General features: G+C 34.7%; 1 protein-coding gene across 2 annotated transcripts in view; it reads right to left on the bottom strand.

Annotated features, from left to right (window-relative positions):
* Positions 1-3,931: 3,931 nt before the first annotated feature.
* Positions 3,932-16,119, bottom strand: part of PLOD2 (procollagen-lysine,2-oxoglutarate 5-dioxygenase 2) — a 99,676-nt gene continuing 87,488 nt past the window's right edge. Inside the window, exons 13-20 of one of the 2 annotated variants that reach the window (XM_008266286.5) lie at positions 14,271-14,412; positions 12,514-12,576; positions 11,470-11,583; positions 8,177-8,242; positions 7,131-7,235; positions 5,765-5,911; positions 5,540-5,665; positions 3,932-5,373 (exon numbers count right to left, since the gene is read on the bottom strand). In XM_008266286.5, coding sequence (XP_008264508.1) covers positions 5,218-5,373; positions 5,540-5,665; positions 5,765-5,911; positions 7,131-7,235; positions 8,177-8,242; positions 11,470-11,583; positions 12,514-12,576; positions 14,271-14,412 — 919 coding nt within the window. In that variant the 3' untranslated portion in view covers positions 3,932-5,217. The remainder of the gene's footprint in view (positions 5,374-5,539; positions 5,666-5,764; positions 5,912-7,130; positions 7,236-8,176; positions 8,243-11,469; positions 11,584-12,513; positions 12,577-14,270; positions 14,413-16,119) is intronic. The other variant, XM_008266287.5, reaches the window with a different exon arrangement.

Here is a 16,119-nt window from a genome sequence, read left to right as displayed (position 1 = left end):
TGTACCTCATAAAGATGGACAAGTATTACATGTTAATTTAAAAAGATTTATTTATTTATTTATTTGAAAGAGTTACAGAGAGAGAGAGAGATCAACCTTCCATCTGCTGGTTCATTCTCCAAATGGCCACAATGGCCAGGGTTGGGCCAGACTGAAGCCAAGATCCAGGAACTTCATCCAGGTCTCCCAGGTGGGTGCCACGGGCCCAAGAACTTGGGCCATCCTCCATTGAGTTCCCAGGTCATTAGCAGAGAGCTGGACCAATAATGAACAGCCCAGACACATAAACCAATGCCCATATGGGATGCCGGAGTCGCAGGTGGCAGCTTTTCTGCTCCACCACAATGGCAGTTCCCAATCTAAATTTTTTATAAAATAGTTTAAACTAACAAACATTTAAAGCTCTTGTATTTTGCTTTTATCTATTCTCACCACAAGGTGGGGCTGTGATGTCACAATTTGGCAAGATTTATACACCATATAAACACAGATGAGTAAAACAAAGTTTAACACGACAATCTCTTCTTCAAATCTGCACTGTTTTCAATCAGTCAATTACCTAATCTTAATGCTAATTAGAAGAAAATATGCTTTAACTTATCTGGTTCTGCGTTAGTGAGTTTTGTCAAATCTAAGTGTCCTTAGTAGGGGTTGTTTCTACCATAGCACATTCCCATTCTAAAAGAGCACTAAGAATATCTTCAAAAATTATTTTGTAATTAAGCATTACCCAGGACTATAAAATTACTTTTTTTCCTCCTTCTCTTTTAATTATATTTTGTAGTCTAGTATTTACTTAAGGACAATTTGAAAAACAATGTTTTTGGTATGCATTATCTTTTTCATCTGCTAACATTATTCTTTAAGTTGATTATTTATGTGCTTTGTATTGTTAATAGGTAGAAATTCCTTTCTAATTCCCAAAGCAGTACAAATATTCAGATTTTTAATCAATGACTTGTCAGTGGTGACAACAGTATCCAAACTAATCACTGTTTCTTGATTTATCAAATAAACATCAGCACTTTGTCAATAACATGTTAGCAATGGAGGCACTCTTCTAAAAAATACTTTTCAAACCATTTTAATATACCAAGAAAGAAACAAAAGTATATTTTAAAACAAATAAAAAAATGCTTATGATTCCACAAAGCCTACCTGTTCACCTTTTCAATTTTTCTATTTTCTTTATCAAAACAATTTAACAATTTTTCCATTTTAAAGTAGGTCAACATGTACAATTTTAAAATATTCATTACTAGTTACTATACTTTTCCCAATTCTTACTCGAAACTCCACGACTTCCATGGGGTGACTTCCACAGTGATTAGAAACTGCTTGGGATGCCGGCATCTCACGTGGAGTTTCGATTCTGCTTTCAATCCAGTGTCTCATTCAAGTGCATACCGTAAGGCAGCAAATGATGGCTTCAGTACTTGGGTTCCTGCTCCCTGTCTGACACCCAGACTGAGCTGCAGGCTCCTGGTTTTGGTCTGGCCCATCCCTGGCTGTAGCAAGTATTAAGGGCGTGAATCATTGGACAGAATCTTTCACTCCAGTGAAAATAAATTGGAAAGTTTTTGTCACTGCTTTCATCAAAGAGCTTTATATATGTCACCCTATTTTTCTCCCCAATGGTTTTCTTTTTAATAATTATTCTAAAAAACAACACACAACACATAGCTTGTTATTCTAAAAGGCTACAGAAAAATTGCTGCTTAACAAAGTCACTCTCGTGAAGTCTTAAGAAACAAATTTTCCAAAAGTACAAAGAGTTATTTGTAGACTGATTCAATTGTGACTAAAAATTCTACTATGCTTTTCTGTGGAATAAACCACTTCATACTCTAAGTGAATGACAGATCCAACAAATCTCATGTAAGATGGGCTTTAAGGCTTAGCAAGCACAGCAATTAAGAAGTCCATAAAACTGACAGGAAAATAGGAGTGAGGGACTATATAAAGGTATTCTGTCACCAGGATGGACCACCCAATTCATATTTTTATTACTTTACATATTTTTATTCTGTAGGGTATGTGACAAGTAAATTAGTAGCATTTTTCAAAAATAAAGCAGAATGAGGATGATTAATAGGCTAGATTACTGCTGAAATATCTGTATTAGAGAAAATTATTCATATTGATTCCTGCATTCATAATAAACTAGAAAAAATGCCACCGTGATAGGCAAAGTTCCTTGGTAATGTATGCACACACACATACGAATAGTTACTACTGACATCAATATACTTCCCTTAACTCAAATTAAATTAGTTATAAGAATATTATCCTTTGCTTACTATTTTTCTATTAAACAATTTATCCACAAATAATTTCCACAGGATTATAGTAGCGAAGGTAGAAAATGTAAAAGGTATAAGTCTCATTTACTTAGTGTCTAGAGTGTATTCCCGTCTTGAATATTTTCCAGAAAATTCTATACACAGATGTGTTAGGAAACTGGCGCAGTTTTAGCCAGGTGGCCACATGGCCCAACCTCTGTGGTCAAGCTCCACCCCCATCCTAATAGGATTCGCTGCTCCTGCTTCCCTGCCAGCCCTCAGGTGAAGTTTTAAAAGGGCCTGTTCCTGAACACGTGCTCTCTTGGCCCTTTCCTCTGCACTCTCTTGGTTCCTCTCTCTAGCCTCCTCCTCTGGTCTCTTGGCTCTCTCTCTCAGCTCCTCTCATCTCTCTTCTCTCTCTTCTCTCCTTGCTAGCTCCTCTCCTCTCTCTCTCTCTCTTATACTCTTTCTCTCTCTTTCCCTTCGCCACCCCTTCACTCCTGTCTGTTGGGTGTTCCCCAATAAACCCTTTCCCTCACTCTGGTGTTTGGTGTGTTTTGTGACAGCTAACAAACATTAATATATAACAACATGTAATTTTGTTTTTAATTTATATGATATCATATTCTAAATGGTGTGTGTGAGACAACCATTACAGATTTATCTCTTAGAGATATATGATTGCTATATATTCTGTATATATGTAGATGAATGCATATAATTCTTTAGAAAGACTACATGGTATTTAATACAATGAATGAATCAGTCTTCCGATGAGTATGCTTCAAGTTGCAGCTTTCTCTGTCTATCAAACCCACTTGCTTTCTATCTTTCAAAATTTTCTGATCCAATCATGAGCAGTTTTCTTATTTTCCTCCACTAATTATGAATCATTTTTTCTAAAAGTACACTTTATATTCTTTTATGGAATGTGAATAACAAAGATGAAAAAATATGTTTGGTCAACTGCCTTGATCCAACTTCTGGAAACATAGCATAAGATGAAGAGTCACAATAGCTGACCTCTCATAGACATCACAGGTAAAAGGAACTGCAAATAGGGGACGTTAAACTGGCTTGCACAGGTTTATAAACCAGTCTGTTTTGAGTGAGTGGCATCTACTCTATACCAATTGTTAAGGACTTTGAATATAATCCCTGAAGCACAGTAATGTAATTCAAAGTCATTACTAAAATTCTTTCTCACCCTAGATGATGGATAGGAATTTATTTTAGTGTTAAGTGTCACCAAAGAAAAGAACAACAGTAGAACACAAGTTCTTTATTTCCTAAGTCCATCTCCTAGTAATTGTAATGTCTTGTTCATCACTATTTGCTCAGTGTTGGGAACAGCAACTGGCCTATGGTAGAGACTCAAAATACACCACTAACTTAACATATGTTGAATAAACATTTGATCTCTGTTTCCCCATTTGTAAAATGAGTTAGACCAAATCCCTATTCACTCTAAAGCTGAAGGTTTTGCAATTCAATTTATAATTAAATCAGAGGGATTTTGCAAGTTAGATATTATTAAATCCTCCCAGCAAAATGAAAAAAACCATAGCCTTTACACCTAGTGCCCTTTCAGACTATTCCAGCATGCATCGACTTCTAAAGACGTCACCAAAAATAAGCAGAACAAACACTCATTTTAAATTATTTTATTTTTCATAATTTTCCAACACACAGTGTTAGAAAAATGAATTTTGGCACCATGATTAAGAACTTATTTCAAGTTTAACCTTTAAATTAAAAACAGTAGCTACAATAAGGATATTTAAACCTCACTCAGAGAAATGGCAAAAAAAAAAATCAAGTCAACAAATATTTTTGCTGGATAATTTTTTTAAAGTGAGATAGAGGGAAGAAAATAAAAACTTCAATGGGTAAAACAGATTATGCCTGGAAGAGAAAACAGCAAATAACCCTTCTCTCCCTCCCACCCTGCCCCTCTGCAGAAAAAACTGAGAGAGGACAAGGGCAAGAGGGAAAAAGCAAGGCTCAATGATTTTATTTTCCTGATACAAAATTCAAGTACTTAAAAATATCATAAAATGCACTGTTTATCTCAATGATTTTTTCTTTTTTCTCACTCTTTTCTAGAATGAAAAAGGAAACAAAACTTTAAAAAAAAGCTGTTTTGACCTAAGGACACTTGCTGATCTTGATACCTGATATACTTTAAGGAAAGGCCTGAACGCTTTCCTAAATCCAACATCTACTTACAAGAAACCTTTTGGGAGGATCCATCTGCTGGAACATAAGATTTGATTTCTAATACAAATGTAAGATAATTTGTCTATAAAATCTCAACAATGTTTTCAATGGATATGCTTCTTGGTTGTGTTTGCATTTTCTTGAGGAAAAACACTGCAATATTTCTTGTGTGTTCCCATAGTAATTATTGTAAAAGATCTGTCTGGATAGGTGGTCAAAAGTGTAATTAAATAACTGCATACAAATTTAGTCAAAATCAAATTTCTAAGGTTTCAAAACTTGCTAATTTTCATTTATATCCATTGTGTCTACATTTCCCCTACATATTGATAAATAACATTCTCCCCAGACTTGTCTTAAATAAGAAAATATTATTTGTCACTTGACCATTTGTACCTGAATATTTTATCAACTTGAAAAACAAATTCAGAAACTCGTCATCATTCTCAGAGAGAGTAAAGCATAGAAATAAATATTTACTTTTACTTTTTTTTTCTTTCTTTTCTTCTTTAACCTGTATTTCGAGGCTCAGAGCAGACATTAAGAAACATCAAACATTTTTTTTATAAAAAGTTTTTCAAATGTTTGGCCCAAAGTGAAGTTGTTCTGTTGAAGTTATTTAAATATTCCTCTCATCTTCTCAAGCACAACTTCAAAGACATGTTCATGCCAATCATCCATTGCAAAAAATCCAATTCCATGAAAAGTAAATAACTTAGGGATCTATAAATGACACTGCAATGTATCTTGTTCCATTTTTAACAGGAAGTCCTTCATGCAAATGTGTAAGTCTCCCAGGATGCATGAAGCTCCAGCCTTTTCTTGGTGATTCAATAGAGCAATTGTACCTTAGAAATTTGCATCCACCTCCCTACAAAAGTTAAAACAGATAAATATATCAGATAACTATTTTTAATTTTTAATCAGCAACAGAATTCAAATCATGCTGTCTGAAGAGAATCTAAATAAGAAGCTAAGGGAAAGCCTTTTTTCATAATGACAGCTTTTGAAAAATCTAAAATAAAAGTCATAATTACCTGAAAATCTTCTCCCACGTTATTGAGTGCAATGTTGATGGTAAAGGTAGAAGCGTCATGGTGAGGACGGAGAGAACGCTGTCTTTCAGGGGAATACTTTACTACAAAATTCAGTAATGCAAAACCCTAAAAAGCAAAATAATCCAGTGGATTTGCTTAGCGATAAAAACAAGAAAAAACTAAAAACTGGTAAAGAGTAGGCAGGAGTGGTTGAAGAATTACTACCTTTGTATAATATCCTGCAAAGACCTTCAATGTAACCGGTGCAATAAACTCTCGGATAAAGTGAAGCCATACATTTTCCAGACCAATTTGCTTCATGTGGATATCATCAGTCGGGACATTTTCATAACCACCAGATATACGACTATCCTAGAAACAGCATCAGTGACAACATAAAGTGTAACCCCACACGCAATTCACATTATCTTAGTATTTTTTTCAACCACGGTCATTATTGTCCATTGTCATAATGGACAATAAAAGTTAACAGTTGTTCAATTATGACATACCATCTGCTTTAATTGTAAAACTTTTGAAATAACCTAGATATCATGGCTTTGCAAATATACCAATGATGAAGCAAAGTATTGCAGTGGCAGCAGCCTCCTTTCATATTTTATTAAATGAATATATGAGGTACAAACAATAAATTCGCTGAATTAACTTCCTAAGTTTTCATATTTCCCCTGAAAAGGAGAGTGCTTTAATTTTGTTTTTTTTTTTTTTTTATATGGCCCCTGCGGCAGCCTTAGCTGATGGATGGGTAGTTCCTACTCACTACCCTATGGTCCACCAACCATTGAAAATAAGCTTTCCCTGCTAACGTGCCTCACTCCTATACGTGACCCCAAAGTCTTACAACAACTGCTTTTCATTATTCCACAAACTACTGACTTCAAATTCTTCCTCATACTTTGAATTTTCCTCCCTGATCTGTTAACTAGTGGGGAGACAGAACTGAGCAAATGCAGTAATATTCCGAGTATTGTATTAAGACGCCTTTGCACTGTTAAACAACCGGCATCGGTGAGTTTTCACAGGAAAAGAAACACACTGAGCCACCTCCAGTCATATTTCTTGCCAAGTCTTTGTCAGTGAATTCACGTGCAAAACTGATTCACACCAAAGGCATTCAAATGCATGCCTCTTTCTTGCATTAATACAGAAAAACAGTTCTGACAGTAAACCGAAGAGTTTATCTCAACATCATCACTACAGCTCACTGTGAAAATGCAAGGTCCACAAAGTGGCCTTGGAAAAGAACAGCATTACCCAGTGAGGACACACATCCTCTGGCCATCTGCAGCCTCAGGACAAGGACCCTCTCAGACCATTCGGTATCATCAGGTGCATAAATGAGAACCCAGGACCCAGACAGACTAAACGACTTCATCAGAGTTTAATAATCAGCTAGGAGTAAAATTAGACTAAAACTAGAGTTCTCTGGAAACCCTTGCCCATGCAGTTCATTTAGGTCAAGGACTCAGCGAAATATAAAAACGAGGACATATCCCCCCTGAACCCTCTGATTATTTACCCTCTGAACCACAGAAGACATTTCAGTTCTTCATGTGAAGTTTCAACTTACGTGATGTTTTCCCCCAGACCACTGGCCGTAATGCTCCATTTCCTGTACCAGTTCATCACAGGCTTTTTCAGAAAATATGGGGAACCAAAAGACATCTGGACAAGGCTATAAAACACAACATCCTCATGAGAAGGTTCACTACATCTGTGTCTTAGTAAGTCTAAAATACTCCTTCCAGTATGCATAAACATTCTAAATGATGAAAACACATTGTGCCATGGTTTAATTGGTAGAACTTTTTTTCTTAAGGTGCATAAAACAATGGTGCATCTCAGAATTGATGATACCTTATATCCTTGAAAATAAGACCTTACCAATACTCTTGAGGACGACACTAAACTATGGTTCACATTTTAAAATACCTGAGAAACGAATCCAATTTCTTTCAAACTTTCATTGATAGAGTTGTATACCAGAGATATGTCAATGATTCCTTATTTTTAGCAGTTTCAGAAAGCCACAATACTTGACAGGATTAAAAAAAAAAAAAAACTGATGTGGAGTCAACATTTCGTCCAGCAGTTAGGACCCCAGCATCCCACACTGGCTTGCCTGGCTTTATTACAGACCTTAGCTTCCTACCATGCAGGACATGGGAGCAGCAGCAAGGGCTCACATAATCGTGTTGCTGCTTTCCAGTGGGAGGCCTGAATTGTTTCTGACTCTTGGCTCAGAGTAAGGCCCCATCTCTGATGTTGCAGACATCTGAGGGGTGAACCAATAGAGTCGAGTCTTCTGTCCTGCCTTTCACTGTCTCTGATTCTCAAATAAATATACTGCAGGAAAAAAATTTTAAAAACAAAAGGCATGATCTTAAACTAACTGTTAAACGCCACAGTCTACATTTTTACAACAATATGATTCTTAGGACTATATAGTTGGTAATTACTAATTAAACCATATAAATTTAACCTAAAGGATATTTCTCCAGTTTCACATTTTCCATTATGTTCCAATATTAATAATATTGCCTTCTGGAAAACACAACAAAATGGCTTATATATATATATGTAATATATATATAACATAATAATTTTAATACAAACCTGTTCAACTATATTGTCAGTGAAAATCTTGGAATAATCACGGTTTATATACTTTTCCTTCCAGTCCTACCAAAAAAATAAGTATTTGCATTAAGGCCTTTTTCTAAATACTTGACTGGCAAATATAATCATAGAGGTTAAACAAATTGTAAATAATGTGTGTATTGGACAAAACAAAATTTCACAAATGTTAACATTTTAATCTTTTCCTGATTTTTTGTATGCTCACATCATCTTATGAAACATAAAATTTTTATTTATGCAGTATTATACCTCAAGATAATTAAAACTGAGTAATCTTACAGTGACTAGATTTTTACTCTAAATATGTACATATTTAGCATATATGATTAGAAGTGAATAAGAAAATCCTACCAACAAATAACAGAAAAAAATAATTAATACATTTTCTGGCCTTATTTATACCTCTATGGTAAATTCTATTTTTATTTTTAAATGAATTTAATATTACTGCCTTCACTTTGGTTTTTAATATTTTCAAAGAATGATTATGGGGTAACTAACACTTTAACTTCTTTTAATTAACAAAAGTAAGACATAAGGCCTTATGCTAAAAAATTATTCCTCTTTATTAGCATGAACTTGATTTTCTTATTTGACTCATCTCTGACACATAAACCAGAACCCATGCTATCTCGATTTGGTTTTCAAGTATTAGCTAAAAAGTTGTTTCCCTGGGTCATTTTAAAATTCAGTATTTAGTTGGCATATATTAAAACATGAGTGATTTAAAATTAGAACAAAACTAAACAAAACAAAACAAAAAACAACAAGTGACCTGCATTATGGCACAGAGTGGTAAGCTGCTATTTGTGATGCTGCTGGCATCCTATACTGGATCAACAGTTCAAGTCCCAGCTGCTCCAGTGCCAGTGCAGCTCCCTGCTAATGTGCCTGAGAAGGCAGAATGACCCAAGTACCTGCGCTCCTTCCACCCAGGTGGGAAATCCAAATTGAATTCCACATCCCTGGCTTCAGCCTGGCCCAGCCCTGGCCAGTAGGGCCATTTAGGGAATGAGCCAGCAGATGGAAAATCTTTCTCCTTCTGCCATTTTGCCTTTCAAATAAATAAAATGGATCTTAAAAAAAAAAAACCTAAAAATAATCTCTTCCATAATGTAGGCTGTTTAACAAAATTCTGAACTTTCTCTTTACAAAGTACAGAAATAAGGAGCCATTTACGAAAAACTGAAGCATAGACATAATAATCACAATCAAAATATGCTTCCAAAAATATTGTCTAAAAATACACCTTTAAGGAAAAACAATTTAAAAATAAAAAATAAAATAGTTTTAAGGCTAGGTTTCAGAGGGGCTAATTTTTTACTAGGAATTTTTGCCATTGTTAGCGTTGTATATCTTTTTACATATAACTCAGATATTTCTGATGTGGAGGAACCAAAACTCTCTTTAAATTCTTTAACTGATTTTGATACATACATAGTATATAATTTGAAGGATCAAGTTATCTCATTATTTCCTCTAAAATTTATTAGTGTTTTGATTCTAAAATATGCAAGAAAATGAAAAGTGAGCATTGCATGTAAGGAGCTACATTATTATTTCCTATATGTCATTATTGATTTTTTGGAAGTTATAGATAAAGCTCCCGAAATTTTACATTAAGGCATTCACACTAAATTCTCATTTCAGACCATATTTTAAACTGTGAGCACAAGTGACTCCACTAATTTCCTAGGAATCTGATAATAGGATAATAAGTATTTTATCCCTCAGCATATTGATTAAGCTAATTTAGCAAAGAACAAAGAAAGTAATGAAAAGTAAATTCGTTTCTATTCAATTCTGCCATTTCATCTAATACTCTCCAAAGACTGAATTCTTACATAAATGTTCACAATTCAGGATATGATTTAGTACATCTTACCTGGAAGCTAATATTATCTAAACAAAACCAAATAATCCTTGTTCTTAAATACCAAGAAAGTCAATGCCAAAGCAAAATATGGAATTTCACCTGCACTATAAAAACAAACCTCTTTTCAATTCTACTAGTATGAAAAGTGAAGAGATTCAGCTAAAATGGAAAAAAAAGTACTTTCAAAACACTAAAATGTCAAAAGATAATCTTTTTTACTATTGAACAGAGTATTTAGAGGCCATTAGGTTTATTACTTCCAGGTCTCAACTATTCCTACAAAATAAAGGGCAATTCTTGTCAGGTAGATTTAGTCTCACTAATTTAAAGTTTTCATTATTGGCAACAGTAATTTAGAAGAGTGTTTTCCCTTGAATAAATGTGCCAATATAAGAAAAGATGTCCCTGAAAAACAAAACAAAAAAAGCCCTAATTATTGTATGAGGAACTTGAAATACTTCATGGGGAAAATGGAATAAAAGAGTAAGTATATTTTGAGTTAAAAATTTTGAAATCTAGCTTTTTCATAAAAAGCACTTTCCATGAGTTTTCAAAGCTCTCCTATCACTCAAATCTGATTAAAAAGAAAGGAAAGAAAGAGAAAAACTTTTAGACTTAAAGGAAGCCGTGTCCTCAAGTGCAAGCCCTCTGCATATGCTGAATCAGCTTGCTCTGTAATTTTCCTGTGGCTCTTTGTTATAAAAAACTTGGGGCCAGCGCCATGGCTCACTTGGTTAATCCTCCATCTGCAGCACCGGATTCTGTCCCGGTTGCTCCTCTTCTAGTCCAGCTCTCTGCTGTGGCCCGGGAGGGCAGTGGAGGATGGCCCAAATGCTTGGGCCCCTGTACCTGCATAGAAGACCAGGAGGAAGCACCTGGCTCCTGGCTTTGGATCGGCGCAGCGCCAGCTGTGGTGGCCATTTGGGGAGTGAACCAACGGAAGGAAGACCTTTCTCTCTGTCTCTCTCTCTCTCACTGTCTGTAACTCTACCTGTCACATAAATAAAAAAATTAAAAAAAAAAAAACAACTTTTCAAGAACAAAATAACAAAATGATAAGATAGCAAGTATTTTCCCAAACTACCCTCTTAAATTTTCTTCCTAAAAATCAATTATCATTATATATGAGCTATTTGTAAAATCCTTCTGAAATTTCAATTAAAAATTTGGGTACTGTTTTTAAACGTATAAAGCCAATACTGAGAGAAATTAAAAAAAATATAATTCCCTTCCCTAAACCTAATATATGTCTTTATTTATTTCAGTTTAGATGTACTCTATAGATCATGAAATATATTATTTCACTTTTTAAACATTCTCTTACCTAATTTTCCTATTATTACCCATTATAGGAAAACTAGAAAAGCTATAAAGCTGGATATGAAATACATACCACAGGATTTTCAAATATTTGCCAGAGGTCATTGTTATAATGGGATATATTGTAATTTGCAGTTGATAATATCCTTCCAAATTCATGTCTGTTAGAAATGTACATAAACATACCCTATATGTCAAGAAATAATAATATTAAGCTTAGAGAAAAATACAAAGAATAAAAGTAACCTTAGAAAAAGTATACAGATGTTAATTTCAACTTTTACATTTCATTCAGAATATAAGTCTTTCTTTTTCAAGTAAAACATGCATGACAAGATAAAAGAAAATTTTGATTGTGAACTTGGTCACCACACAAGACTAATTTATAGTAGCACTGATGTACAACTGAAAAAAGGAATGGATTGTTTTTGTGCCTTTCTCATTGAACCTAGAAAAAATTCCTGTTTGAAAGCAGAAATACTTTTGATACACCAAAGTGAAATGAATTGTCCTTCTTTTGGCTTCTTTTCACTCCAGAGAAGACAATATCACATTTTTAACAAGAATCAATATTATTTCATCAATCTACTTAATTATGTTATTGTTCTAATATTTATAAAGACTGAACACAGAAATTAATCACATACTATAAAAGCATCTACAGAAAACCAGTTTCATATCCTTGCCCTAAATCAAATCAGTGTGGCAAACAGCACTGAGGACAAGTGGTTTCTATTTTGCACCTGTTTTAATGATAAAAACAAGTTAGTGATTAATTAAAAAAAATGATGAAGAGTACTCAAACTTCATTTTAATCAAGATGTATTTTATATCATACCTATTCCTAACTCATCTCCCCCTTTAAAAAGAGAAGATACCTAGAAAATCAAGTACAAAGGACATTTTATGGTTGACCTGTCAATCACCTCAAAGAACCATGCATTGACAATCACACAAGGTCACCCACTCAATCACACAACACACATTGCAGATGGCTAATCCATGAATACTAAACATTTTACCAAGCTAAACCAAAGAAGGCTCTTAAATAAAGTTTACTCCTAGGTAATATACCAAATCTATCATTAATTAAATAAAAAATAAATAAAAATAACACCTTTGGGGGGCTGAGCATTTGGAATGTTTCCGGAGTAGGGGAGTCTTTTTCCCTTTGTAGGGTCTAAAATGAAGAGAAGCATTGGGTAAGTCGACCTGTAATACTCTCTCAGGTATTCTTTGGCAAGTGAAAACAGCAGCTCTTGAACAAAAGCTGACATTCTGAAATGTCCTTCATATCAACATGCAGAACAAGCAAAGCTTATAGCGCGTACAAACAAAACCCTCAGCCTTTTCAGCCCTTTATTTCCTTTTTTTTTTTTTTTTTTTGCGGGGATGTGTGTTGGGTGGGGGATCACATATACATCCAAGCTCATTCCTTAGTAGAACTTTCATTAGACACATAATTAAGACAAAGAAAACATGAGTGAGAAAGGCCATTCCAGGATGCGCTGTTGACTCAAATCAGCCAAAGATGAGCACAAAATACAGTCAAAGGTATGGAGGATGTTCAATAATAATAATGGATATAGATTTGTAGGAAAACAAACATCCAAACAACACATGCCTTGTTAAACTAAGAAAAAAAAATACTCGCCAACTTTTCTGATTTTTCTTGAAGCCACAATTGCCCACAAAAATTTGGAAATAAAATAACCCAATCATTTCTAAAACAGAAAATCATATAAATATGTCTTACAACATATTTATACATTTAAAGAAATGTTTCCTTCAGTCAGTTGCATTTTATAATGAATGTATATTTGTAGAACAGCAATGCATCACTAGTTTTTCTCACAGATGGAATATACTATGTATCTCAATCCTTCTCTCAATTTAGTAGTAAAGAAACTGCTTTTTCAGAATTGGTGTGTAATGATGATATAAAGTAAACCAAGTTACAGACAATACGGACACTGGTTTCAAAACAAAAATGCGTTCTTAATCCATTAGGTCCCATCATCCTATATATAAAATTTTAATTGAGCAATAAATATACCGCATGGTAACTTTGAAATAAATATTGTATCACTGAAATATTTTCAGAATTGAAAACTTGGTATCTTAATGGGTTAAACATAAAATGATTATTTCACCCAGGCTTAGTCTAATTGATTTTAATTAGGTTGAATATTCCATACAGAATTTCATATGGCAGAAAAGATGTATTCCTAAAAGCAAAGCTCATTTGTAACAATTCCATCTTTGTTACCTGAATCTACTGGGTTACTTAAAAGCCCGCCTGGGTCAGCGCCATGGCTCACTTGGTTAATCCTCCGCCTGCGGTGCCGGCATCTTATATGGGCATCGAGTTCTAGTCCCGGTTACCCCTCTTCCAGGCCAGCTCTCTGCTGTGGCCTGGGAGGGCAGTGGAGGATGGCCCAAGTGCTTTGACCCCTGCACCTGCATGGGAGACCAGAAGGAAGTACCTGGCTCCTGGCTTTGGATCAAAGAAGCGCCGGCCATAGCGGCCATTTGGGGAGTGAACTACCGGAGGGAAGCCCTTTCTCTCTGTCTCTCTCTCACTGTCTATAACTCTACATGTCAAATAAATTAAAAAAAAAAAAAAATTCTAAAAAAAAAAAGAATGCCAGCCTGACCATCTAATCCAATCTTTCTGAAATTGTTTCTAAGGTAAATGTTGACAAATTATTCTCCAAAATTGTTCTCAAGTTTTCAATATACAATCAAAAAAATTGGCTAGTACTTACAAATTAGAAAGAAAAAGGGCAAAAAACACAATGACACAACCACTGCACTGGTAAAGCAAGCCATCTCCACGGCAACATTCAAGCCTGCCATCACTGCTTCTCTTACCATTTCTCTAGCGTTTCGGCAAAGAGCCATATCTGGATCCAATTTATCACGAACAAAGTAGTTTCTTTCATTCATCTCTGAGCGGAGAGTCTTTCCTTTAATTAAGTACACATTAGCTATGTAGGGGACATTCCATATTCCTCTGAAAGCAAACAGAAGACATCCCAAAATACCACACACACAGAAATTTTAAGTTTTACTCTATTTTTAAAATAAACACTTGTGTTTTTTAATTATATAAACTAAGGGACCAACATCGCCTTTAATATTTGACATTATGTGAGATTTCTTGGTATCTACAATATTTTTATGACATTTAGGAGACAAGCCACTCTCAATCTAGACAAACCTGAGTTTAGAGTTGGTATTTCTTTAGTGTTTTTGGCTGTCATCTCTTAATTATATTGCTGTTACAGCATACTATTCCACTGCACAGAATGTGTTTCCAATTAACATTAAAAGTTTGATAGAAAAAATAGTAACCAACAGTGGCACATTACCGCTGACTCATAAGGCTGCCCAGAGCTGTTAGTGTCAAGTCCATGTGCAGTGACTTCACACTGGAAACTTGCTATCAGCCAGGGTAGAGGTATTTATACCACAGAAATTGGCAAACACTATAAATGAGGGCATAGAGCCAGTTGTTAGACATTTACCAGGACACCATTGATGGATAAAGCCTAAAATTATCCTAAATCATACTGTCTTGAAATTCATTAAGTCACCTGAAATCTTCTATGGAAAGGGAAGAAAAGAAGAAGTACAGCTAGAAAAGTAAAAGCATTTGGAGACTCTGTCCTTCATTCTTTCCCACACCTACCTCCTTACTCTGAAAATGACTCATTTCCTCAGAACAGAATAAGAAAATTGCTTGAAGGGCTGTGCCTGTTTCTTTTAGAGAACAGAAAGGGAAGATCTTGACCAAGAAAATGTAGCTGGGTATTAAAAGGAATATGGTATCATTTTGTTTTACAATACCAGCTTTAAAGAAAATATCTTAAGTACCCAAGGTATGAGGTGAACTCAGAAACTAATCACTGGTGAAGTGTGCAGTGCTTCAATTTTGAACGGAAAATACACACACACAAACATGCACACATCGTAAGTTATCATTCCTTTTTGTGGCTTTTGGATCGAAGCTAGAGTAAAAACCTCTACCATATACAATACTTTCCGTACACATTAGACAACACTGAGAGTGAACAAAAATAAAGAAAGAAAGAAATCACCAGTGCCCGAGAAAAAGTGAAAGATACATTCTCTATTGCACTTTTGTGAGACTCATTTCTGCCATACCTAAACATACTATCAGGCATACAGCCTATACAAATCATCCTGAAATAATAATAGAAAAAAAGACTATGAACAACAGAACAGGATCTCAACAGTGTTTTCTGCACCATCAAGCTTTTTAACTGCAGCCAACAAAAGCCTTTAGCATATTTACATCACTCCACTTTTAAGTTTTCCCAAACAATCAACATTTTCCAAGCAAAGTAGATTTTCATCACCCAACTGTACAAAGAAAATCTGGTTGATTTTTCTAAGTATAAGGGTACATCTTTTAAGTTATGAGAATATTCTTTTCCTATTTAACTGGGCTGACATGCTGTAGAATGAAGGCGAAGCACTTGGAGACTCAATCACTTCAGTCCATTATCAAGTTTAAAAAGAGAATGAAGTTCCTTCCTGTTAATATCTTAGCAAAATCATTTCAATTGTGATTACGTTTCTGTTCAAAAAGCACCCACTGTGGGCTTTGAAATAAGCATTAACCATGCACACTCTTTGTAGCATGCACAATCTCTGTAATCTCTAAAAATGAAAATCAGAAATTGGTGAAGAAAGA

Source organism: Oryctolagus cuniculus, chromosome 4 (genome assembly GCF_051225735.1).
Source record: "Oryctolagus cuniculus isolate XC-2025 breed Fujian yellow rabbit chromosome 4, ASM5122573v1, whole genome shotgun sequence".
Taxonomy (NCBI): Eukaryota; Metazoa; Chordata; class Mammalia; order Lagomorpha; family Leporidae; genus Oryctolagus; species Oryctolagus cuniculus.
Note: the sequence above shows the minus strand (reverse complement) of the source record. Positions and strands in the feature narration are given on the sequence as shown.